This window comes from Echinops telfairi, unplaced genomic scaffold (assembly GCF_000313985.2).
Source record: "Echinops telfairi isolate 266 unplaced genomic scaffold, ASM31398v2 ScPeMD7_19;HRSCAF=73, whole genome shotgun sequence".
In the NCBI taxonomy this organism is placed as follows: Eukaryota; Metazoa; Chordata; class Mammalia; order Afrosoricida; family Tenrecidae; genus Echinops; species Echinops telfairi.
This window is the reverse complement of record NW_022103916.1, coordinates 5,049,904-5,075,515: the sequence shown is the minus strand read 5'-3', so window position 1 is coordinate 5,075,515 and position 25,612 is coordinate 5,049,904. Positions and strand designations below refer to the sequence as shown.

Genomic DNA, 25,612 nt, shown 5'->3' with positions numbered 1-25,612 from the left:
AGAGAGAGAGAGAGAGAGAGAGAGAGAGAGAGAGAGAGAGAGAGTCATTGTTGACTATTTGTAAACTGAGGGAAAATTATAATGAACTTGAATTCATAAAATATGTGTGGCCGGTATTCTGCTGTAAAGAAAAGGAATTGGCATTCATGCATCTGGCCGATGCAATTATTCATTATATATAATCTGTGAAATCTTTTTCAAGTAGCATCCATGAGTAGTAATTTATGAGTTAAAACTCCATGTAACTTCACGCTAATTTTTTTTAAAGCAGAGATTTATACATCCCTCTTCGCTTGTCATTGGTGTTTCCACACAAAGAACTGCTACTGATTCTCTCTGATTTAATAAGGTGCCCCAAAGCCCTCTGGCGTCAGTGGATGTGCCTTGGAGAGTTCCACATAGGTGAGCATGAATATGATTAGAATCTGCTTCTCTTATCTTCTCAGGTCAGAGTGAGGTCCAGCCTGACCCGGTTTGCCCATTCTCTTTCATAGCTAAGGATTAGTTATTCGTTGCTTTCCTGTTGGCTAGGACGATGTATATCAGAAGGAGATGTTGCAAAGTCCTATGCCGTCTTCACAATCATGGGTGCATCTAATAGGTACCCAATAAATCCTCCTTTGAGAAAATGGGTCCTTTTTTGAAATACACATGCGTGGGCATGTGCGCGCGCACACACAAAAGCATCAAAAGTAAAAAACGCATTACTACTCAAGTGCCAGTCCATACATACACACGTTTCTTTCAAACAACGCATGTTCAAACACACCTCTGCGATCAGTGGGTGGCTGCAGACAAGTTCTCTCACTGACACACTTGTATCATTAGGGTGCCTGCAAAAAATAGGTCCAATCAAAACGGTGGCTTCTGAGGGGATCGGTTGGGCCAGGTCGGTTTAAAGCAGAGTAGGGGGGCAGGATTTTTTTTTATATGGATTTTCTCAAAGCACACAGGACAATCACAGGTACTTATTATGAAGTAGTTTTAAGAAGACTAAAAACTGAGGTGCCATATTAGGCCACGAAGGTGGCAAGAAGAACCCCTGAAACAACCCAAGAAGCAGACCAATAAAATAGAGGAGGAAGATACGGCTTCAAGCAGAAACAGAAAGAAGACCCAAAGAAGCTGACGGCGAAGGCACAGGGGGACTGAAGCAATCCCGCCCAAAGTCCGTTGTTCTTGGGGACTGAGGCCATGATGACCCTTGATTCCGTTCCTGTGTCAACATCTGGAGTCCCTGCTTTTTTGTCTGTTGCCACCTATAGTTAGGATGAAGTGTTGTGCTGAAGCCTGCTGTGCGTTCAAGAATACACTTTTGGAGAAAAGAAGAAAACAAATTGTACAATTGCCCATCTCTTTAGTACTTCCCTTCAGACTCAGCCATTCCTATCTTAGCTGTGAGGTCGGAGGGAATCCAGTCTGGAATCCTACCAGAGCTGTTGTGCAGTATTTGCTATGCCCAGAAATCGGTACCACCTGGAATTAAAGCAACTCGTTTGAAAAAGAATATTTAAACGTGCATTGGTGGGCTAAAGAAAGTTGCCCGGAGGGATTTTGCTATTGCCACAATGTACCTGCTCGTTCATTCTTCGAGGGTAGACAGCAGCAGAACGGTCCTAGGACAATTTCCTTGAGGTACCTTTCCCCATCCATCTGACAGCCCTGATGTTGCCCCTCCAGACTTCCTTTCGGTCCCCAAACTCAAAGAACATTGAAAAGGAACACAATTTGAGTCCCTCAAACTGGCTACAACGGCCCTTTTGGCATGGTATAAATTGAAGAGCACAGAATTCTTCAGGGAATGATTAAAGAGATGGAAACACTGCCTTCAGAAGTAAGAGGAGACCTAAATGGATAATATTTCAAGGAAAAAAATCGCCATGTTGTGGGAGAAAGAATGACAGCAGCTTGGAACCCCCCCCCCAGGCGGTTCTACCCCATCTTGTAGAGTCACTATGAATTGGTATCGACTTGATGGCAGTGATTATATATATATATATACATATATATATGATATACATATATATTCATTGCCATCAAGTTAACTCTAACTCACAGAATCTATAGATAGGAGAGAGTAGAACTGCCCCTTTGGGATTCTGAGGCTAGAAATCCTTATGGGAGCCGTAAGCCTCATCTTTCCTCCCAAGAAGCTGGTGGTTCCCACTGTTGACCTTGTGGTTCACAACCTACTACATCCTGTCTCCTGAGGAAGCAGTTTGGGGAGGGAAAAAGTATATATTTATACTTTTTTAAAGTTCATGAGAAAACTCTATTCTTTTTTTTTTTTACTTCTTATTATGAATTACAGATCAGTTTTTATTATCCCCCCACCCCAGTTTTCTATTACCTTTTAATTCTACGTTTCCACAAATTTTTGGAAACCCCTTTCTATACCCTTCATCAACACAGGGAGGTGGGGACTGCCCAGACACTGCATAAATCCGAGCCAAGTCCAAGTCTGAGTTGAGGTTACTGTAAGTGCTTTATAAATGTTCGGGATCTGTCCTCTGCAGTAGACGCCCTCAGGTTCCCAGGCTAGTTGCTTTGAAAGAAAACATAGGTCCGAACACGTCCTGGGGGTAATTAAGACAGCAAATCAGTTATGAATGACTTACAAAGCACTCCCAGGAAGCCCCTGGGGGTGGGGGGTGGGGGAACAGAAGCACCTAATTCATGCTCCTAGGTGACACGGTCATTAAAGTGTTTCTGCCCCCGGGGCATTAGGCTTAGAGGGCGCTTGGAGATAGGGAAGAATTGGAAGGTTCTCTGGTTTTCTCAAAGGATGGGGAAGGTGAGACCTCAGCTTATTTTCTCATTCGTGAAATGGGGCACCCCCGAAGTGTTGAGAAAACGTGTGCGAGTAGTTGGAGAGTTGGGGGACGGGGGACGGCGTGGGGGGGCGCTTTCCTCTTCTCTCCATCCCCATCTTTCTTTCCCAGCTTGGCTTCCAAGGATCAGAAATCTGGCGAGTCCCAAATTTGTTCTTGGCGTGCCAAAGACTCACCCAACACAAAAGTTCGGGGGCTCAATCAAGCGCTAACAAGCCGGAAAGGTGAGGGCGCGAACATTCTGCGCGCCTACGTCCGCCCGCGTCTCGCTTCACTCAACCCTCCCGCTCCTCCTTCCCTCAATTCTCTCGCTCCCCCACCTCCCGTCCCCGCCCTGATCCTGCCCTGTCATTGGCTGAGCCGCGGGCCGGGCCTTCCCGGCTTTTAAAGGGCCCGCTCTCCGCGCCGCTCTGGGAGCCGCAGCTGGTCCCGGCCTTTGGGCCTGCGGGGGAGGCTGCCCGGAGGAGGCGGCAGCCGCAGCGGCGGTGGTGCGGTCCCGGCCCCCCGACCACGGGTCCCTTCCCGCCAGGTAGGTCGCCAAGAGTGCGCGCGTGGTTCCCCGCTCCCATCCCTAACCTGCCTTCCCTGCACTGATCAGTAGCGCCTGATGCCCCCTCCCCATCACCTTTTGGACTCCCTGATCGACCTTGTCCCCTTGACACCTTTACCTCCCCGCAGACCCCGGACCTGGACAGAGCTTTGTTGGTGGCCGCGAGCGGCCCAGTGGGGGTGAGATGGGGCATAAGGGGATACAGGATACCCCCATCCATACAAGGAGGGATGCACACGGCCCCCAAATATCACAAGATCCCTCTCCCTGCCCTCCACACAGAGCGATTCAAGCTGGTTCTACCTTGGAAATCAGGACGCTCACCCCTCCACCTCCCCATTTGATATACAGGCCTAGGAATGTATACACCATTCAATCACCACAGGATCCCGGCGGTTCACAGCATCAAGAGAGAGGTCCTTCATTCCCTACAGGTCACAGGCTGTGTGTGTGTGCGCGCGCGCCCAGAACATCTGTCTGTGTGTGTGCGCGCGCGGGGGTGGGGGGATGTGGGCGCGCGCGCGCGCACACACACAGTTGGTCTACCCTCGATCTGAGGTATCTGAGGCTCTCATTCTCCAATCCCCCAGTACCTGTCTCTACATGGGTCGGGCAGCCGCAGATGGAAATTTGAGTGCTCAAGATCATCCCTTGAGCCTGGTCTGCCCTATAGATATCTCAGCTCCCTTTCTACCCCCTCTTCGGCAGGTCTGTCCACCCAACCCTGGGGGTCCACAATGGCCACCTTCAGCCGCCAGGAATTTTTCCAGCAACTGCTGCAGGGTTGTCTCCTGCCTACTGCCCAGCAGGGCTTAGATCAGATCTGGCTGCTCCTTGCCATCTGCCTCACCTGCCGCCTCCTGTGGAGGCTTGGTAAGTGCCTGCCACACCACACCATATCATTCCTGCCACAAGCCACACCTTGCCCTGCCCTGCCAAACCAATCCCCACCAAGTCCAGCCCCACCACACCCTACCAGGCCTACCTCGCCTCATTCCACCACATTCCTGCTGTGCCCCAGCCATCACGTGCTATACCATGCCAAGGCAGGTCCTGTGATGTCAAGCCATGCATGTCAATAGTCCTGGGTTCAGGACTTGTAGAACCATGAAGAGATTTCTTGATTTTAGGATTCTGGAGTTTTTCTACAGTCACAGCAGGTCTGTATCCAAGGCTTTGGGGATCCTAAAATGAGAAGGTTCCAAGACCCTTAGACTCCAAGGCTTAGAGGATGCAGATATTTCTGGAAATCTGAGATCTAATGGGTCTACAAGATTTTTCTTTTCTCTTTCTTTTATAGATGGATGTTTTCTTTCCCCCCAGTGTTACTGTCTTGAAATACAATAAGTTGCAAGCACAGTACAATGAGCACCCATATATATCTCAGCAGTCAGCATCTTGCCACATTAGTTCTGTCTGTGTAGCCAACTAGTTCGTTAATCTCTCTGAATCACTTGAATAACTTGTTGACATTATGATACTTCGCGCACACACACACACACACACACACACACAAAACTCTTCCATTTGTAGCCCCCCAAGATTCTCCACAATCACAGCCTCTGCATAACTGATCATCGAATTTCCTCCAGGGTGCCCCAAATGCCCTTTGTAGATATTCTTTTCCTTTGAACGCAAGCCCTGCCACTGACTCCAGCTGCCCAACACCTGCTTTGAGCCTCTTCTGTCCCACCACCGTGCAACCTCTGGGCCTTTGCCCAGGCTGTGGCTTCTGCCCGGGTTGCCCTTCCCCTCCTCCCAAGCCCATCCATCTTCTCTTTCTCGTTCTCTTTTACCCAAAGGGTTGCCATCCTACCTGAAGCATGCAAGCACCGTAGCAGGAGGATTCTTCAGCCTCTACCACTTCTTCCAACTGCATATGGTTTGGGTCGTGCTACTCAGCCTCCTGTGCTACCTTGTGCTATTCCTCTGCCGACATTCCTCCCATCGGGGAGTCTTCCTCTCAGTCACCATCCTCATCTACTTACTTATGGGGTATGGGTGTGAGTCCTCATCCCTACACCCTTAGGCAAAGGGCAGATAGGCCCCTAGGGCTCCTCCTTGGCAGGTTGTCCTGGATTGGGAGGGTGTGGAATTCCCCAGAGGCACCTGGGAGAAGAATTCTCCTCTGAGAAGACACTGAACAGAAAACCAGCCCGGCCCCAGAGCTGATTCTGATTCCCAGCCACCCTGTAAGACAGAGGAGAACTGTTCTGTATGGTTCCCCAGCCTGTCAATCCACCAGCGCAGATGGCTTCCTTGTTTGCGCTCACAATGGCTGGTGGGTTTGAACCGGTGACCTTGCAGTTAGCTGCCTAACATGTAATACAGAGAAGGTGTTAAATGTCCCTGGAGGAAAGAATGTGGAGAAATTGTTGTCACAGGAGGTTACACGGGACAGGGAGATCTCCTTAGGGAAGAAATCTGGGAGCCTTGCCCTTTCACAAGACTATATGGAATAAAGAGGGCTTGGGCTCTCCCAGAGGAGGGAGTTCAGAATTGTTCCTCAGTGGACAAGGGAAGGCATCACCGTTTCGACGCCTCTGTGGTCTCTGAGGCCCTGGGGGTCATAGGGTGAAGACCAGCACCTTTTTCCCCTAGTGAGATGCACATGGTGGACACCGTGACATGGCACAAGATGCGAGGTAGGCAGCCCTGCCCCCCTCACCAGCTAGCCTTTCGGCACCCCGCCTACATCTCTTATCCCCGCGCCCCCCCCCCATTTTTCCTTCTCCCTACTTTTTTCCCTGGATCTGCCCACCCCACTTTACACACAGGCCTCCAATTCCCCTGTGTCTGTCTCTTTCCATCATGCGGTCTTCCCCCGCCCCCCCACAAAAAAATCTGTCCCATCCCATATACTTGTCTAGCTTGGGCCCCCTTGCCCACCTACCTATCTGACTCCATGCCCATCTCTCTGTCCTTGTACCTCTCTTTCCCACTCACCTGATGCTCCCATCCCCCTCACGCTGCCATGCTCTCTGACCCTCCACTTGACCATGGGCGCCACACATAGGGGCTCAGATGATCGTGGCCATGAAGGCGGTGTCTCTGGGCTTCGACCTGGACCGGGGCGAGGTGGGTGCAGTGCCCTCACCAGTGGAGTTCATGGGCTACCTCTACTTCGTGGGCACCATCGTCTTTGGGCCCTGGATATCCTTCCACAGCTACCTACAGGCTGTCCAAGGCCGCCCATTGGTGAGGTCCTGGGTGGACAGGTGGGCAGGGACTGTGGGAATGGCCACACGATGGTGCTGATGGAGTCTTAATCTCCACAGAGCTGCCGATGGCTGCAGAAGGTGGCCCGGAGCCTGGTGCTGGCCCTGCTGTGCCTTGTGCTGTCCACCTGTGTGGGCCCCTACCTCTTCCCGTACTTCATACCCCTTGACGGGGACCGTCTCCTTCGCAAGTGAGCACAGCTTTTGAGGCCTCTGTCCTGTATTAATGGGGTTGGGTAGGGGCCTGGGGGTTTCCCCAACCCTGAGCCTATCTCTTAATACTTCTGTCTGTCTTCTGTTACTACAGCAAGAAACGCAAAGCCAGGTAAATGAGGGCAGGTACTGAGGGCAAGTGGGACTAACTGGGGAGTGGGAGGCACAGTCTGGGGCTGATTGGTTTTGTTAAGTCTGAGTCTGACTGCCACCCCACCCCCACCCCTACCAAGACTAGACGCCGGAGTGAGTGGCTGTCTGTGGCTATCTGTTTGACCAAGGTTGGCGCTATGAATCAATGCACAACTAGCACGCTGAGACTTCTGGTGTATCTGGTTGTCCATCTCTTCAGCTATTTCCCCATTAGAAACTAGTTATGTGACTGTAATAGGAAGGAACCTTTCTGTGACTCTCGCTTAGGCTTATGTGTTGGTGGGCCTGTGAGCTATGGCTGTCTGTTGTGCCATTGTCAATGATGGAATGTGTGGCTGTCATTGGATCCTGTCATTGTCACCTGTCTTCACAGCTGACTGTGATGGCTTGTGTGCTTTTCTGTGACCGATTCTGCCTGTGTGCTGCTGGCAGCTTGGTGTTGGCTAGCTGAGAGGTCCGAAGTGACTGTGTGCTGGTGTCCATCTGTGGGACTGACTGTAAGTCAAAAATCAGAGCCAGCTGTCTGATTATGTAACATCGTCCCCATCCATCCCCATACCCTGGCTGATGGTTATCTCTGTTGCCAAATGGGGCTTTGAAAGGTTGAGTGACTTACCCAATGTCACCCAACTAAGCAGCCAAGCATTCAAACAAGGCCTAGTTCCAGGACCCATAGTTGGTTTTTTTTGGACAATGTCTACTTGTGCAACTACCAGGGTGGCTGTGTTTGTGCATGTGGACAGGGTGGAGGGTGGGAATTTGGAGGCTGCCTTACAGTTACTGAATCAGGTAGTGAATTGTGAGGCTGGGAGTGTGATAGCGCTTGTCTGGGGCTGTGAGGTTAAGTTTCTGATAATGGCTGAGTCTGGATGTCTGTCCCTGTGAGGCTACAAAACCATGTCATATGCTAAGACAGCTCCTGTCACATCCGCATGAAACCGTCTGGCGGTGTATGTATGGCTGGCTGTCCGTCCACCTCTTTTACCACTGTTTCTATCGATCTTATCTATGAACGACTCAGGCCAACTTCCTGGGCCTCTCTGACTCTCTTTCCTTTCTTCTCTGCTGCTCTCCTGACCCCTGGGGACACTAGGGGCACCATGGTAAGGTGAGTCCACCCAATCGGGACAAGGATGCCAACAGGTGGTGGGGGTATCATGCCAAGATCTGGGCACAATGCCGCTCTCCCTGCTCCCATCTCCCCAGGTGGCTGCGCGCCTACGAGAGTGCTGTCTCCTTCCACTTCAGCAACTATTTTGTGGGCTTTCTGTCCGAAGCCACGGCCACGCTGGCGGGGGCTGGCTTCACCGAGGAGAAGGACCACCTGAAATGGTGTGGGGAGGGCAAGGGGTGCTGTCTAGAGCTGTGGGAGGAGGGTGAGGTGCTCTCCCAGGGGAGGAAAAAAAAGAGTGGAAGAGAGGTTGGTTGACATCCCAAATGGGTTTGTATGTCTCGTGCATCCACAGGGACCTAACAGTGTCTAAGCCACTGAATGTGGAGCTGCCCCGGTCCATGGTGGAAGTTGTCACAAGCTGGAACCTGCCCATGTCTTATTGGCTAAATAATTGTGAGTCACTAAGTCACTGTAGAGCTGGGAGTTCTCAAAGTAGACCCTTTCACACAATAGCTCTTTATCGAGCACCTACAGCATGTTCAATGGTGGCTGGGAAGACAGAAATCCCTGCCTTTGTGTAGCTGGCATTTTAATGGGAGGAACATAATAAATCAGAGGGGGAAAAAACACACAATAGTTCTGTGCTATTGTGGGGGGGGAAATTAAGCAAGTAGATGTGGACCAGGAGTAAACAGTGGGGAATGATTGCAACTTTGAAAGAAAAAAAAAAGATTGTAACTTTGAAACATTAGCCAGGGCAAGTCCCACTTGAGCAATGACCTAAAGAAGGCGGAGGAAAGAGTGCGAGCCAAAGCCCTGAGGTGAGAGCATGCATGGTGCGTGTGCAGAACCGCGAGGAGACTCTCCTGGCTAGAGTGGAGTGGGTGAAGGGGACAGTGGAAGGAGGTGAGGCTACACAGGTGAGGGGTGTGGAAGGAGGTGAGGCTACACAGGTGAGGGGTGTGGAAGGAGGTGAGGCTATACAGGTGAGGGGTGTGTGTCGGGGGAGGCTGGGAATGGCAAGGAGGCTGATGACCAAGTGCTTTATGGGTTATTGGGTTTTTCTGAGTGAAATACAGGCTCAGAGAAAACCCCGAGGAGATTCCTAGCAGAGGAGGGCCACGGGCTGTTTGAAGATTTAACCTACCGAGGGCAGACTGAGGGGCAAAAGCAGGGAGGAACCCACTGCAGTCGTCCAGGCCAGCGATGACAGTGGTGGCATCCATTAGAAGATGGCAGAATGACAGGAGTCGATGTAGGAGCAGTAGTGAGAGGAAAATGAACCAAAGGTGGCTGACTCCGGAGGCACTAGAAGGGTGGAGTTGACATTGACTCAACTGGGGAAAGGGTGAGAGGCGTTTGGGAACCGTGAGCATTCTCCTGGACAGGTGACATCTGATACTCTTTTAAAGACATGGAGGTTTGACCAGCTTGTAGGTGTTCTAGCCTCGCCCTGCGGCTCTCCAGAAAGGCCTGGAGCATCTCCAGGAATCTTAATGCACCTCTTCCCCCTCCAGACGTTTTCAAGAATGCCCTCCGCTTGGGGACCTTCTCCGCCGTGCTGGTCACCTACGCAGCCAGCGCCCTCCTGCACGTGAGCAGGGTGGAGTGGGATCAGGGTGGAAGCTGAGGGAGGGGGCAGGACCTCCTTATTCACCTCATTGCCCCTGGGTCCCCCCAGGGCTTCAGCTTCCACCTGGCCGCGGTGCTGCTGTCTCTGGCCTTTATCACTTATGTGGAACATGGTGAGTGCAGGGGCCAGTCTGGCAGACAGGGTGGTTGAGGGTGGGGGTGGGGGTGGAACACCATCCCCTGAGGCTAACCTGACTTCCTTATTTCTACTCACCTACTCCAGTCCTCCGGAAGCGCCTGGCTCGGATCCTCAGTGCCTGCGTCTTATCCAAACGATGCCCGCCAGACTGTTCACACCAGCATCGCTTGGTGAGGGTTCAGCCTGGACAACCATCCTCGTGCCCAAAACAGCCCCCTCAAAAATGCATTACTTCCGCTGCCATCTTCTATCTGTCTCAGAGTATCTGGCTTCCTGGAGCGCTGTTCTAGGTGCTGGAGACAGTAAATAAAGCAAGCCCAAAGCCCTGCTTATGTAGGGCTAACATTTTCATGGGGTGACAGTCAATAAAAATACATGTGACAGTTTGTTAGATCTGGATTAGCGCTATGGAGAAGGGAAGGAGAACGGGAAGTATCCAGAGGTAAGTGGTTGCAAGTTTCCATAGGGCCTCCCTGATGAGTGACTTTGAGCTCTTTAACTGAAAGAGGGCGAAGGAGAGAACCGCTCCAGGCACAGAGACCAACCCACGGAAAAGCCCTGAGATGAGAGGAGGCCTGGAACATTTGAGGAACAGCCAGCCAGGTGTCGGTGTGACCTGAGCAGGGGGGTGAGAGGTGGGAAGTGTGAGCAGACACAGTTAGTGGCTGGCTCCTTTGGGACACTGTAGGTCATGGTAGGAATTGGGGGGGGGATTGTTTTTCATTTTTGCAATATGCACTATGGACAACCTCATATTTATTTGTCCTCCCACTGGACAACCAGGTTCATCATCATAAACCCCTCGTGACTCAAAGCCCCACCCATCTTCCTCCTCTGCCTGAATACTCTCATCTCCTGCAAATGGACATACTTGCCCCACCCTTGACCTGTACACCCTCATTGTTAACAGTACCCACATCCTTGGATACCCTCGGGGCTCCCACGGGAGGAGCTGAATCAACTCTTTCTTACCTCAGGGAGTAACCGGGATACCCTTCCTCCTTGCACCCACTGTGCCTTGTATGTCTCCCTGGTCTTCCCTGCCCAGGTGGAGGTGGGGGGCAGTGAGTAGGTCCAGCTGCCAAGGCTATCCATCTGTCCCCCACAGGGCCTGGGGGTGCGAGCCTTAAACCTGCTCTTTGGGGGCCTGGCCATCTTCCACCTGGCCTACCTGGGCTCCCTGTTCGATGTTGATGTGGATGACACCACAGAGGAGCAGGTGAGGTGGGGCCCTGGGGGGAGGTATCCAGGGGATGGCACTACCTGAGGACAAAGGTGGGGCACCAAGGCATGAGCTCCTCACGGTGCATTTCTTTAGTGTATGTAGCCAGTCCTCCCCAGTCCTCTTTTGTCATTGCCCCTCTAGTTGAGTCACACTCTTGGGGCTTTTAGTTGGGTGAAGTGTACAAAATGGGGGTTTTTTTCCCATTTAAAACGGTGCTTTTTTTAAAATAGAGATGATGTGCAGTATCCAATTTTTGCTTTTTTTAAATGATGAAATTTTTATTTTATTTTTCTTTAAGTGGGATTTGCAATATCTAGGTGTTTGTTGGTTGGTTTTTTTAATTAAAAATTTTTTGACTCAGCGTGTAAACTCGAGCTTGCTACTTAAAACGTTTATACTATTTTCATTTGTGTCAAAGATGCAAATTCCAGATTTTATTTCTTTTTAAGTTAAAATAGTTTGAAAATCACTTTTATTCCTGTGGCTCTGGCAAAATTCAGTTTTTACATATTTTTTAGCTTAAAATTTGTAATTAAAGAAAAATTATTTTTATCATTTTATGATAGAAAATAATTTTGTAAATTCAGGTCGAGTCTGCCAAATCTGGGTAATGTTTTTGTTTTATTTTTATGACAATATTTCAAATGGTTCAAAGACTAAACAATATTCAGGGAAATGTCTTGTTCATACTTCTTATCTTTTCTTCCCAGTTCTGCCCCCTGCCACATCACAGGCAACCACTTTTATTCATTTTATAAAAATATCCTCCCAAATTGTAAGCATACCAAGCAAATATAGAAATGAGTTTTAATTCCCTCCCCCTGGGCTTTACCCTAAACGTGGCATTATTCAACATTTTGCCTTTGAACATACACCTTGCAAGTCTTCCTCAGCACGTAGAGTGCCCATCATCATTCTTCTAATTGTTCGTTTTTTCTACTGGAAGGAGGTGACATTGTTGATTTCATTTGACCCTTATTGGTGGATACTGAGAGTTTCCAGTCTTTTCCTAGTGCAAATGACGAGGTAGCAAGTAACCTCAGACCTACATGCGGGACCCTTCTATGGGACCTCACCTCGGGTTATTTAGGGTTATTGTGTAGTCTTAGATGTATGCAAATGATGAGTTCTCCTGAGACACTCCTCTGAGTGGGACCATCACCTCTCTCTCCCACAGGGCTACGGCATGGCATACACTGTCCACAAGTGGTCAGAGCTCAGCTGGGCCAGTCACTGGGTCACTTTTGGATGCTGGATCTTCTACCGTCTCATAGGCTAAGGCACACTGTGGGCCCTCAAGACTCCTCCTTAGGGTGCCAGTTATGATGGGGAATGAGGGAAGACCCTCTGTCTACCCCTTTCCTCTCTCCATCCTTGACTCCCAACTCTCCTCCATGCCACACACCAGACACACACACACACACACACACACACACACTCCATTTCCATGCCTCAAGATCCTCACCCCATCACAAGGCAGGGGGAGGGAAGTCCCTGATGGGGTCTAGGGGTGGGGGATTCTTGGGGATACCGAGAGGGGGGAAATCCAGGGCCAACACGCTTTCCCCCTTTTAATATACAGTTTGTTATTGTCAAATAAAAGTAGGAAAGATACAATAGGCTCTTTCTTCACTAACAGAGCTGAATCGGAAGGGGTTCCAACAGATAAAAGTTTGAAAGCAGAAAACCATTAAGAAAGAGGAGGTTGTGATTGATGTGTGGTTAATTTATGATTTAGAATTGGCCCGTGATTGGATGATAAACCTGAGGATAGTAGAGTCCTGGTCCTGATCGATTTTTCTTGGTGGGGACAATTTATTTAGTTAGGTTAGGGAAAGGGCTGCTATTAATTGGCTGCAAATGGAGGGATCTGCATCTGATTGGCTGCTTTCACTGGGACAAAGGAGTGAAAATAAGATAAATGAAGGGTTGGTGCTTACTGGCTGTTAAGAATAAGAGCTCTGGGTTCTAATTGGATGAGACACCTGGGAGGGACGCCAAAGGTTTCCTTGCCAATTAGACAGGACTGTGGGAGCTAGGTTCTGAGTGGTTCTTCAGACTTGAAATAGGACGAGATGAGGCTAGTTGCAGGTATTGGGACTGGGGATTTCTGAGAGCTGTAGTATTTAAGACCCGAGCGGCGGCTGGGGGGGGGGCATGTACAGGATGTGGTCTTTTGATCTGCTGATAGTGTTTCAATTCCTTTCCCATTTGGGCTGGCGGACTGGCGTGAGTGCATCTGCTTAGAAAATGGGCAGGAGACACAAGGCAGTCTGGATTCACACCAGAGGAGGAAGATGCTCTTGCTAATGATTCCGGTGGGGTGGGGAATATCGAGCCCAGATTTCACGCTGAATGGCTTGGAGCTCAAGGAAACCAGGCCCCCGCCTCTCCCCTGCCCCCCACACGTACCGATTGGGCCCAACCCCGCCTGAACCCCTCCCTGCCTCCGCCTCACTCCTGACTTGGGCGCAGCCAACAGCGAAAATGGCACCACGCGTTAGGGCGGAGCCGGCGGCACATAGAGGACTTTTATTGGTTGAGAGTGGCATTGGCCGCCTTCCCATTGGCCCGCTGTGTGAGGGGGCCGTGAGGGGATGGGCCTGATCTAAGAATATTCAGAGCCTGCAAGCCAACCTAGATAGATCCAGGCGCCCGTGGGAGAAGCATCCCCGAACCACGCTTCCAGGTGAGTACCCCTTTGCCTGGCCCTCCATCCACTGTAACCCTTAGTTCTCAACAGCCTGGAGGCTGGCTCAAGGTGCGCCTGCGCGAGGGCCCCCCCTCGCCACCCCGCACCCCCTCTCCGGCTACCGCGCGGTTATTGGGACCACAGAAGACCCGCCTTCTCATTGGACTGCTGGACTTTAGGGTCTGGTTTGTTGGTGGTCTCTGCCTTTGACCTAGCGGCACCGGCCCAAGGTCAGCTGTTCAAACTTACCAACCACTCTGCAGAAGAAAGACGAGGCTATCTACTCCCATAAAGATTTGTAGCCTTGGAAACCTTAGATAGGGTCTTTGTGAGTCGGAATCCAGTAGGAAACCGGGTTTTCCCCTTTTTTAGTCCCTTCCACCTCCCTCTCTCCTTGCACGTTATCAGCGTTGTGCGCTGTCTCAAGGGTGGCCTGCCTTTTTAAGCACGCTGTAATTACTGGTCTCTCATCCGTCTGTCCCCCCCGTTGGACTTTTCAGGGTTAAAGTAGGAACCCCGCCCTGAGATTCGGACCAGGGTTTTGTGTCTGCCTCTCTAGACAACCCTGAAGGCAAGATCTGGCCTGGTTCCTTTGTGTCCCTCAGCATAACAGACTTTGACCCTTAGCCAGACCTGTTTCCTATGCCACTTCCACTGTCATCCCCGAGTGTTGAAATAACGCCTTGTCTCCTTTACTAAACTGTAAGAATGGGAACCAGGTCCGGTTTCTTTATAAAAACCCACTACCATCCAGGCAATTCTGATGCATACTGCTGCTATAGGACAGAGTAGAACTGCCCCCCTTAAGGTTTCCAAGACTACAATTTTAGGGGAGTAGACAACCTCATCTTTCTTCTACTGAGAGGCTGGTGGGTTTGAGCCACTTACCTTAAGGTTAACCACCCAATGCTTAGCCCATAGCACCACCAGGAATCCTTGTTCTTAAAACGTTATTTTTAAAGTAGGTTTATTGTCTGCATTTTAACTGGTAAATTTAGTCTGTTTACATGTCTTAATGAACTATTGGAATTTGATGTTACTCGCTCATTCTGGGCATTCTCGTTGTCCAGGTTCTTCTGTTCCTGTTTCTCCTCTCTCTATTTAACTGCACACAGCCATGACCACTGTCAGCCCCATGCACCCGTACTGGCCTCGGCACCTAAGGCTAGACAACTTTGTGCCCAATGACCGTCCTACTTGGCATCTCCTGGCTGGCCTGTTCTCAGCATCTGGGGTCTTAGTCGTGACCACATGGCTGTTGTCCAGTCGAGCTGCAGTCATCCCACTGGGGACTTGGAGGCGGCTGTCCCTGTGCTGGTTTGCAGTGTGCGGGTTCATTCACATGGTGATTGAGGGCTGGTTCACCCTCTACCATAAGGACCTCCTTGGAGACCAAGCCTTCTTATCCCAACTCTGTGAGTCCTAAATTCTTTCTTGGGCTCTGGGGACATGGGGGAGGAGGGGGACTTGGGCAAGGATTGGCTTGGATGTTCATACTCACCCACCAACCCTTCATCCATTTATTCTGTTGGACCAATTGTTTATACCAGACAACCACAGTAACACTGTCCTGTGTAAGGCTTACTTGCATTATCTTGTTTCATATGTTCAGGGAGTCCCTGACTTAGGACGGGGGTTCCCGTCCAACAGCTGTCATAAGTTGGTTCTGACATGAATGGATACTTCTTTTTCATTATTATTGCCTTTTATTTTCAGTAACTGTATAAATCATAACATTAAACATCTGAGAATGATAACATCTGCAAATTATCCTAATGATAAACTATTTTTAGAGACCAGAAGGTCATAAGGACTGTTTTTGTAACGCAGGATACGTGGTAAGCCGGGGACACCTCTTAGTTTACAGAATTCAAACACCTATTCCATTTCCCAGATTAGGAAATGGAGGCACGTAATGGTTCCAAAGCCTGTTTTCTTATAACACCGCCCACCCCGTGCTGTAACCCATATGAGCTGATTTCCCAGCCTTTATTGTTCATGTATCACTCTTGTTTTCTTCAGGGAAAGAGTATGCCAAAGGGGACAGTCGGTACCTTCTGTAAGTGTTTGCCCATGTCAAGGAAACCTAGTATTGGTTGGGGTGGTGGCAAAACAGGGAGCATTAAGGGGGCACCCTGTGGGGAGATTGCACCGGTGCCAGGCATCCCCCATCCTTTCTCCTCCAGGGACGACACCTTCATAGTGTGCATGGAAACTGTCACAGCATGGACGTGGGGACCACTCAGCCTGTGGGTGGTGATTGCCTTTCTCCGCCAGCAACCCATCCGCTTTGTCCTCCAGCTTGTGATTTCTGTGGGTGAGGAAAAGAGGTTGATGGGGGATCCACAGATAAGGGGGGCATCCCTGTGGGTGGGGTCTCATTGTGCCCATGCAGGGGTGAGTTGGATTGAATCACAAACCCCTTGAGGTTCTGGAGCCCCCATGCCCTTCTCGGACCCTGCTCTCTGTAGTAAGGAGGCTTCATTGTTCCTCCTGCTTCATACCATCTCCTGTGAGAGTGACATGGCCCCAGGGTGGTGGGGAGCCTCCGGTCCTCAGGATACAGATTCTGAGGTAATTTCATCTGTGAAGGAGCCCTGGTGGCATAGTGGGTTATACATTGAGCTGCTAACTACAAGGTCAGCAGTTCGAACCCACCAGCTGTGCCACAGAAAAAAGGTGAGGCTATCTGCTCAAGTCTCATAAACCCTAAGGGGCAGTTCTACTCTGTCCTGTAGGATCACTGTGAGTTAGAACCAAGTCAATGGCAGTGGGCTTCCCCTGAGACACAGGCCTCTGGATTTCTTAAATTAGCTCCCTTGTATTCGTGGGCTGTCTTAAATTTTGAATTCTATGGAGCTCCCTTAAGTTGTGGAGATCTGAGCTCGCTTGCATTCAGGAATTTTTAGCTCTCCAACTTCTAGAATCCGCACCATCTCCAGTCCCTGAAATGTTCAGCTCTATGTTGTCAGAATTCTTAGCTCTCTGAGTTCAGGAATCCTGAGACTTTGAATGATGACTTGGGACAATGCCTTGGAATCAATCACTTGGACGAACTTCCTCTTCCTCACAGGGATTCTCCTTATCCTTCTACTTCCCACAGGCCAGATATACGGGGATGCACTGTATTTCCTGTCAGAGCACCGCGAAGGGTTCCAGCATGGAGAGCTGGGTCACCCACTCTACTTCTGGTTTTACTTTGTTTTCTTGAATGCCTTGTGGCTGGTGTTGCCGGGAGTCCTCGTGCTTGATTCTGTGAAGCATCTCACTTATGCCCAGAGCACACTGGATGCCAAGACCGCAAAAATCCAGAGCAAGCTGAACTAGTGAGTGCTGGGCTGGGCTTTGAACACTGGCTGATGGAGAACTCATCACTTGCCAGAAGAGTCAACTCCTGCTCCCAGCGGTTAGAGGGGCAAAGCTAACAGACTTGCCAAACTCCGGCTGAGGGGTGGGCACAAAAAGGGCCAGCGAGTGGAAAGAAAGAAAGGAGCGACGTGGAGCTACTGCCAAGAGCTGTTGGAACAAAGGCACAAGAAGACCTGGGGGAGGGGGCGGGGAAGAAGACCTAGGGGGCAATTTTTTTTTAATCAGGAAATAAAAGATCTTGACTCTAACACTGAGAAATCTTTCATTACTAACCCCAGAGATGCCCCATTACTGACCCTTCAATTCCTTTCACTTTATTCCACGGTCTACCATTCATTCTTTCAGCCCATTGTCATCTCATAGACCTCTTACCGATGACCCCACAAGACCTTTCACTCACCTAGCAAACCCTATTATGAGCCCCACACTCATTCCCAAATACTCAGACCTTCCATGACACATTATAGCTCCCTAATTACCCCCTCAGATACCTCACCACTGCCCCCAAATAACTATATAATCCACCCTACAGATCTCTATCACTCATACTATAGACTTTCCTATCAGTCACCTCCAGCCTTCCCATCATTCACTGCACAGACCCACCACCCACCCTATCGATCCCCAATCGCTAACCCATAGCTCGCCTTGAAAACCCCAAGACTTACTTTACTGACTCCTTAGACCACTCGCCCCCCGCAGATCCCATCATTAACCCCATATATTTCCAATTCCTCCCCAAACTCCCATCATTTACCCTACAAACTTTCCATCAGTCACCTTACAGAACCCACAAACCCCAGCATTCTCAAACATGCCCTAACTCACCCGATAGGCCTCCCCACCTCATTCATCGTACAGACATTCTCAGCCCCAGATTCCCACTCCTACCTCCTAAATCATCTTAGATCAGGATCACCACACAGACACACACCCCGCCATACATAATTTTACAGAGCCCTCATTATACACCCTACAATCCTGGTACTCAGATACCTCCTCACTCTTAGCAGGCCTGAGATAACTCCACAAACACCCCCATCACTCACCCTACAGGCCCTCTTAACAATCACCCTAAAGAATCCCACCCTCATTGATCCTGTAGCCCTCTGTCACATACCCTATGACTCCATCATTTACCTCATAGACCTCTATCACCTGCCAGCCTGTCACCCCCACCCCACCCCCCGACAATCCCTCAGCAACCATGCCACAGACCCTATCACTCCACAGCCCTCATCTCGTACCACAGCGACCCCCTCGTCACTTAGACCACAGATCTAGCACTCATTCCACTGACTTCTGCCCCTCCAGAGATTCCCTTCTCTCACCTCACAATCCATCATTCGCTCAACCCACAGACCCCCATCACATTCTGTAGCCCAGTTCACTCATCCCCTCAAAACCCCATCATTCATGCTAACCCCACAGATCACCACAATACAAACTCAACAGTCCCATGTCATTCACGCCACAGATCCCAACCACTCACCCCATAGACCCTGCATCACACATCTTACACACTCCCATAATTCAACACGGATAGCCCATCATTCGCTCCACACACCTTTTATTACCCTACAGACTCACCCTGTGGATTTCCCTTACCGTAGCATATGTACCCCATCATTCACCACACAGACCCCCTCACACAGCCCACTCCCCAATACCAATTACTCAGTACATTAGCCACAGACATCCCATCATTAACACCACAGTCCCTCTCATGCTCGCCCTAAAGACGACCTATCACTCAACCCTCAGGTCTTTGGTCACCTTGTAGTGCCCCAATCAGTCATCCTGCAGAGCCCCTAGTACCCCACAGAATTCTATAACCCCCTAGATTACTTATCCCACAAGCTCCATCATTTACCCCACAAAGCCCCATCACTGATAGACGCTCCATCATATATCCAGAAATCCTTACCATCACTTATCCTACAAACCCCTCATCATTCACCCTATGCGCCTTCATCACTCATCCTCTCCCTATAAAAAATGTTGACATGGAGGGTGGCGCCTGACCTCCAGCTACGCAAAGGGGAGGGGGGAAAAATCAAACTCCACCTCAGCAACATTCAAGGCCAATTTCTATGTATTCTTCACCTCAGCTGGGTTTGAGAATTCATTGAAATAGCTACACAGAATTCATAGACATTGCTTGTGAGTATGGTGTCTATTAGGGAAGTTAACAGGTGAGAAATGCTCAGGATACAGTTGTTCAGTCAGAAGAGTTTCTTCCCTGCCATACCCACAAGCAGGCTTCTCTGGCCCCTCAGCCTTCTGGCCTGGCCTTTGCCCTGCTTAGGAGTGTTACAAAGGCCTTTAGAGCTAAAGGGCACGCCACTGTCATAAACCCCAAGCCAAAGGCATCCAGCTTTTCCAATGAAGTTCCCAGAGCCACCCTGTTCCCCAAGCCAGCCTCTTGCTCAAAAGCACTCAGCTTTACTTGCTCTGTGGGCTGGGAACTCCACCGCTCTGTCTCATGCTCTGCATTCTGGTTCTGCTGCTGCTGCTGCTGCTGCCATTCCTCTGATATTAAAACTGTCTCTCAGATCAAGGAGGTTCCATGTGCAGGGATATCGAGGTCCAAAGGATGAGCTCCCCTCCTAGCTTTCACTTGCTGGGAGTAAGATTCACCCCACACCCCACACCCTTTCCGTGATGGCCTATTTTATACCCAGCAAGATGGCACTTACAACCCTGTTAGCAACCACTGATGCATAATCCAATCAGTATCTTTCCTCCCCTCTTTATTCAGACCCATCAGGAAAATGAAGGTGGGAAGAATAAAGGCTATGACTAGAAGAGCTATATAAATAATTCACTATATTCCACCCCACAGACCCCATCACATCACTCACCCATACTTCTAGGATTTACCTTACAGACCTTCAGTCATAAAACAATTAGATACTCAAGGAACTTTGAGGAACTGACAAAGAATGAGGACTGGCTCCAGTCGAGGCATGGCTTCCGTTCAAATCCTTGTTCTCCCTGGGCTTATAGTGTACCTTTGGAGAAGTGCTCACTGTAATGCCAAGGCTCTGCATGATCTCATCCCAATTACTTTCTCACCTCATAGCCCATCAACCACTCCATCATTGCCTCTGCCTCCTTAGATACGACTAGCACAACCCCACCTTCCATCCATTGCATGGGCTGCTCTCTGTCTCTGTGCTGTTTATTACTCCTAGGACCTTAAGCATATTTTTTACACTCCCCAGCCTTCTGTGCGTTCATCCGTAAAATGCTAATAATAATAGTATCTACCTCCAGAAAACAAAATAGTATCTACCTCATAGGGCTTTTTTTTAAGTGTTAAATATTCTTTAATTTGATATCATACACAAATCGCATGGCAATGCTTTTTGTTAATGAAAAGACACTATTTTAGACTGGAAATTTTAATTAGATTAACACATTTAAAAGCAAAAGGATCAAGTGACCTTTGCTACCTTATCTTTAACCCTTGCATTTAAACAGGCTCATGAATACAAATTGCAATAGATGCGTCTTGCTCTGTTCCATGAGGCAGTGTGGAGACTTCCCACTTTTCAAATATATTCAGATAATCAGATATATGGCTAAATATAAAATCGATCTATAGGTTTAAGATGGCAATCACCATCTTTGTGACGAATTCCACATTACCGATCCAACCTAGCCCCAAAGTCCAATCACACCTTAGGGAAAAACAGTGATAACACTTGCTGCACAGAAATTTCTATCAAAAATTTAAAAATTTGATCAGACTCATTTAACCACAGCCAAGCTTTAATGTAAGACTGTCCAAACAAAATATTGTTATCAGTCATTCATTATCTTATTTCTGGTGTATGAGATCAATTTAAATATGGTGTGTGTTTTCAAAAAAGCCACAAGACATTCCTATTTTATAATCAATATGGCAGTATACAACTATTACTCATTAGTAGCTTTATTTTGATAAGCTATCAAGTCTGCCCTTTCTCCTTTCTTCTTAATGCTGGCTAAGATCATTTTTGTTCCAGGGATATACTTTTTGGGATTCTCCAAATCCTCCATCAGCATATTCTTGATAGCTTTGCTCGTATTGGCATCCGTGTAAGTGAATTCAGGGGATCGACCGGTCTTCCGCCCAAACAAACCATGTAGATTTGACTCAGGACTATGGCCATGACCTTGTTTTTGATCTCCTTGCTTCGAGTGCCTTTCCATCCAAGGCTCTCTCCATAATTAAGCGCGATATCTGACCATGTCATATCCTTGTCTAAAACCTGTGCCGCTATACCTTCAGGTTAAATTTCAAGCTCTAGGATAATGGCTTGCTCATTCCACCCTAAATTTAAATAAGCAGCAGATTCTCAGACTCCTTGTTTCCATCAGAAAACCCAGCAGTGCCATAGGTGTTTTTATTCTATGGACACAAAACAAGGTATGCCAATAACTAACCCTCTTTGGGATTTCAAAAAAAATTATACACTATCATAACTCTCAGAAAATAGAGATAGCTAATGGAATATTAATATCAAGGCAATATCTTATTTTAAAATATATAAAAATTGAATGCCAGACTTTATTAAAAGCTTAACTTTAAGAGTAGCGTTCGCACAGCAATACAATACTAATTAAAACCCAGGCATTTTACAAGACTTCTTTGTTAAAAATGGCATTTGTAAGAGCAGTCAATATTTTTTCCAAGCCCAAGCCGCATAAGTTGTATAGTGACGTGGGGAGAATGCTTTTTTGTAATTTTCAGCATGAAGTTTCTCAAAAAAGTCTAAGATATGTTCATTTATTCAATTTATATTCAGTAGATACATAGCGTTTGATAACAGGGCCTACTTCAATCAATGCATTATGAGGATTAAATGACATGAAGGCAAACATGAAAATACTAGGACCTCCAAATTACATAAGCATTGATCTTTTGATAAATTATTTAATGAATATTCTGAACATGTATACAGAAATCACAAAACATAAATATGCAGCACTATTATTCTTCACTACTGGAAAATAGTATATACTAAAAATGTGTGTATGTGTGTACTATTTTTAATTTTGGTAAATTAATGACAAAATTTTGGCACTTTAAAATTCAGTGACATTGGGTGTAAAAAATCCCCTGACATTAAATTACAAGGGTAAACCAAGAAATATTACTACAAAAATCATAGAAACTTAAAAAAATCATAGAAACTTTTATTAAACAAAAACCATCAAAATGTGAAGCTATTGATTTTTAAAAAGTTTTATTGACATAAACTCCACACAGCAGCTACTGTTTCTGACATATCCTCCATCTAGGTGTATATATACTATTGTAAGGGAGAAAAGAGACCCCAAATGCAAATATAATTTATTTGAATAAAATTAATTTATTAGACATATTAAGTTTTAAACAGGACAAAAACAAGACAAAGACACATCATCCACCTGAGGGAGACCATCAGCACAAGGCCATGATCATTGCCCTCCAGTTGATGCTGACTCAGCGACTGTATAGTACAGGTAGAATTGCCTGAGTTACCGAGACTGGAACTATTTACAGGAATCGAAAGTCCAGTATTTCTCCCGACTGGTGGTTTTGAACTGCTGACCTTTTGAATCTCAGCCCAACACATAACCACTAGGCCACCAGGGCTCCTTCAAGACTATAATAACTTCCAAGAACTTATGGAAACAGGGCCACTTAAATAATACATGGAGTATGAGGGAAACCATCACAAAAGCAACCATCACAGTTGCAGGTGGGACTACAGAAGGGACCATGATTGGGATAGCATTCTAGATAGAAACCTAGGGCCCTCCAACCACAGCAGTTAGGATATGACTCATGATCAAGCCGACTCTGAGTATCCCAAATTCCATTAAAGGCACACCCAGGCAAGTCCCTATGGGCGAGGTCGCTCCTCCCCGCACTGGCTAAGGGCACTGTAGCTGTCTACTTTCTAACATTCTCTGCCTGAGGACAAAGGTATTCACAAAGCTAGTTAATGGTCAGAAAGAATTCAGTGGAGGCTGAATCTTTGTAGAGACTCAGAAATGAATTTAGGGCTTTCACTGTAAACCATAGCCCTCTGCAAACCTAGCACTCAGAATTTTAAGTTCTGATACAATGCTTCTAAAGGTGGTATTGCCATTTCTCCAACTCTTCCCCCGTTTCTCCAACTCTCCCCCCCAAAGAATTCACTGTGATTTATACCACATGAAAATGGTAGTCGTGGCATCCTCCTGGGCCTCCCATCATGTTCCTTTGCAATGCTCAAGTTTGGGGACCAAAAAGATATCTGAAAGGGCAAGGTTAGGGCTGAAGGGTGAGCTCCTGTCGGATAGCTCTTGCTGCCATGAAAGAACGAAGCAGGTGCATTGTTGTGAAAAGGGCAGGTGGGAATCTCAGTGTAACTTTCTTGGTCTTTTTCTTACAAAGCAGCTTCCATTTTTCTTCCTAATAAGCCCCCATAATTGTCCTTTCAGAAAATCGATCGAGATTACCCCAACTAACAGTCACTATGACCTGCTGAGTCTGCTTCTGTGTCTTGAAGTCAATTGACCCAACAGATCCCCTCAAAAGCTACTGTTTTGATTGGACTTTGCCCTCTGGATCATATTGGTAAATCTAAGACTCTTCCCAGCATACAATTGGTTCCACAAATTATCTTTCATTCGCTTCAATGTTGCTTAGAATACTGATGGAAGGATCAACTCTTTGCGCTAGCTGGTTTTCATGCAACACTTTTGGTACCTATCAAGCTGAAAGCATGCTGAGGGCAAGATGCTCACTTAAAATTAAAAATGCCAAACCATGTGAAATCCTAACTTCAGGAGCTATTGCATCAATGGTAAAACCTCCCACCAGTTTGTGAATTTTAGTCACAGTTTTTCCATTCATTGAGGTTGGTGGTCTTCTCTGTCTTGGTGCATATTTGAGGTCTTACCAACTTCCTTTAAAACATTTGGTCCCTCTAAAAACGTGTGGGGGCAGCATTCTTGCAAACTTGTTGCAAACCTTCAATGATTTGGGAAGATGTCCATATGAATTTTGTTAAAAAGTTGATAAAATCTTTGACCTCAAAATTGTTATTTCCTCCCAAGAGAACAACAAGGTCTCTTTTTAAAGGGACCCTAGAAACTAAAACAGGTATTCCATCACACCCTTCCTCTTGCCCACAGTAACTAAGAATACATTTTTTTCCTTAGCATTTCCCTTTTCTAATATTTCATAAACATAGGATAATCCAAATAGTCATTGACACTACTTTTTTTAAAAATCCTCTGGGAAAAGCATTTATTTTTTTCCTGCACAGCACTCATTTGAGGAAGGACCACAGGTATTTAAATAAATGACATCATCTGTCAGCAGAGGCGCACGGAGACTGCGGGCGGGGTCTGCAGCCTTGACGTCATCGCGCAACAGCCTCCTTTACCCGCCCACTTCTCTAGTCCTAATATAGGTCATCACACAACTAGATGAATCCTAAGGTAAAGTGCCAAAGAAAACCAAACTTCAAGAGGAAGGGAGGGGAGGGGAGGGGAGGCGAAGCCTTTCCAGGTACCTGCATTTTAACCGATGTGAGGTCAAGTCCCGGCTTTGGGGGGCGGGGCCATTTGCAAGAGCACTCCTACACGCATGCTCATACCACCACCCTGGGCCAGGTGGGAGGGGCGGTGGGGGTTGGGTCGTGCGGCATAGTCTGCGCCTGCGTATGGGCGCAAGGTGGGGTCGTGGGCACCCGCACTGTGGGGTGCACGCTGTGTATGGGCTAGGAGGCAACAGTCAGCTGTCATCCTGAGCTAGCGGCAGCGGGATGGCAGCGGCCTCGGGGTCTTCGGACTTGGCCGGCTCCGGAGCGCCTTCGCCTGGCGGGGGAGTACAGGCGGCGCCGGCTGAGGAGGAGGAGCGGGAGGTGGTACGGGTCCGAGTCAAGGTGAGACCGGTGGTCGGTCTGCCCGTCCTCCCCATCCCCACCCCCACCCCAACCCAAGTATCCTAGGGCGGGGGCGGGGCCTGCGATTTGGGGCGTTACCGGCGGGGCGAGGTTTGAAGGCAGAGGGCAGAGGGCTGGTGGAAATGGGAACTGAACCTGGAGATGCAGGGGCAGGGTGTTAGGGTGCCGGGCCAGAGGGACCTATATTGGGGCAAAATACTGAAAAATGGAAAGGTGAGGGTTTATGGAATAGATGGGTGAAGAGAATAGGTAAGGGGAAGAGGCTGTGGAGTTGGAGGAGGGGCCATAGTAGTTGAGGGGCGGAGCCCTGTGGGATGGAGAGGGCTCTGAAGTCAGTCAACAAATAGTGATATTGAGAGTCTCCACCCTCGATGAGCTGACGGATTGTGAGAGAGACTGACAGCTCAATAAATAAGATGGTTCGGATATGAGGACATAATGAAAAAGGTGATGAACTTTAATCAGGGTGGTCGGGGGAAAGACCCAGAGGAGGTATTGAAAAAGCAAGGACTGGAATTAAAAGGAGTCATGCACATGCGGGG

The 25,612-nt window shown here is 48.3% G+C and overlaps 4 protein-coding genes across 7 annotated transcripts in view; all 4 read left to right on the top strand.

Moving 5' to 3' along the window:
- The window catches only part of LOC101639467 (bridging integrator 2-like), a 20,919-nt gene extending 17,555 nt beyond the window's left edge, over positions 1–3,364 (top strand). Inside the window, 1 exon segment of the mRNA XM_030885065.2 lies at positions 3,222–3,364. Within this exon segment, the coding sequence (XP_030740925.2) occupies positions 3,222–3,364 (143 nt within the window).
- On the top strand, positions 3,287–12,775 carry PORCN (porcupine O-acyltransferase). Of its 3 annotated transcripts, none has more exons than XM_004713175.2 (15): positions 3,287–3,360; positions 4,090–4,254; positions 5,184–5,376; positions 5,983–6,026; positions 6,398–6,579; positions 6,660–6,790; positions 6,907–6,924; positions 8,059–8,073; positions 8,172–8,297; positions 8,432–8,532; positions 9,597–9,673; positions 9,761–9,824; positions 9,935–10,020; positions 10,959–11,069; positions 12,253–12,775. In XM_004713175.2, the coding sequence occupies exons 2-15, from the start codon at positions 4,119–4,121 to the stop codon at positions 12,352–12,354; spliced, it is 1,386 nt and encodes a 461-aa protein (XP_004713232.1). In that variant the 5' UTR covers positions 3,287–3,360; positions 4,090–4,118; the 3' UTR covers positions 12,355–12,775. The 3 variants fall into 3 exon arrangements, with proteins under 3 accessions (XP_004713232.1, XP_045144221.1, XP_004713235.2); XM_045288286.1 differs by lacking the exons at positions 3,287–3,360; positions 8,059–8,073 and adding exons at positions 3,375–3,560; positions 3,664–3,797; XM_004713178.2 differs by lacking the exons at positions 3,287–3,360; positions 6,907–6,924; positions 8,059–8,073 and adding exons at positions 3,375–3,560; positions 3,664–3,797.
- An 85-nt stretch (positions 12,776–12,860) lies between these two features.
- Positions 12,861–17,339, top strand: LOC101639153 (EBP cholestenol delta-isomerase). Of its 2 annotated transcripts, XM_045288287.1 has the most exons (5): positions 12,861–13,764; positions 14,838–15,182; positions 15,790–15,826; positions 15,954–16,084; positions 16,871–17,339. In XM_045288287.1, exons 2-5 carry the CDS (start codon positions 14,885–14,887, stop codon positions 17,092–17,094), a joined length of 690 nt encoding a protein of 229 aa, XP_045144222.1. In that variant the 5' UTR covers positions 12,861–13,764; positions 14,838–14,884; the 3' UTR covers positions 17,095–17,339. The 2 variants fall into 2 exon arrangements, with proteins under 2 accessions (XP_045144222.1, XP_004713271.1); XM_004713214.2 differs by lacking the exon at positions 12,861–13,764 and having other exon boundaries at positions 14,661–15,182.
- Positions 17,340–24,896: 7,557 nt separating this feature from the next.
- Positions 24,897–25,612, top strand: part of TBC1D25 (TBC1 domain family member 25) — a 25,945-nt gene continuing 25,229 nt past the window's right edge. Inside the window, exon 1 of the mRNA XM_004713174.3 lies at positions 24,897–25,049. Within this exon, the coding sequence (XP_004713231.1) occupies positions 24,930–25,049 (120 nt within the window). The 5' untranslated portion in view covers positions 24,897–24,929. The remainder of the gene's footprint in view (positions 25,050–25,612) is intronic.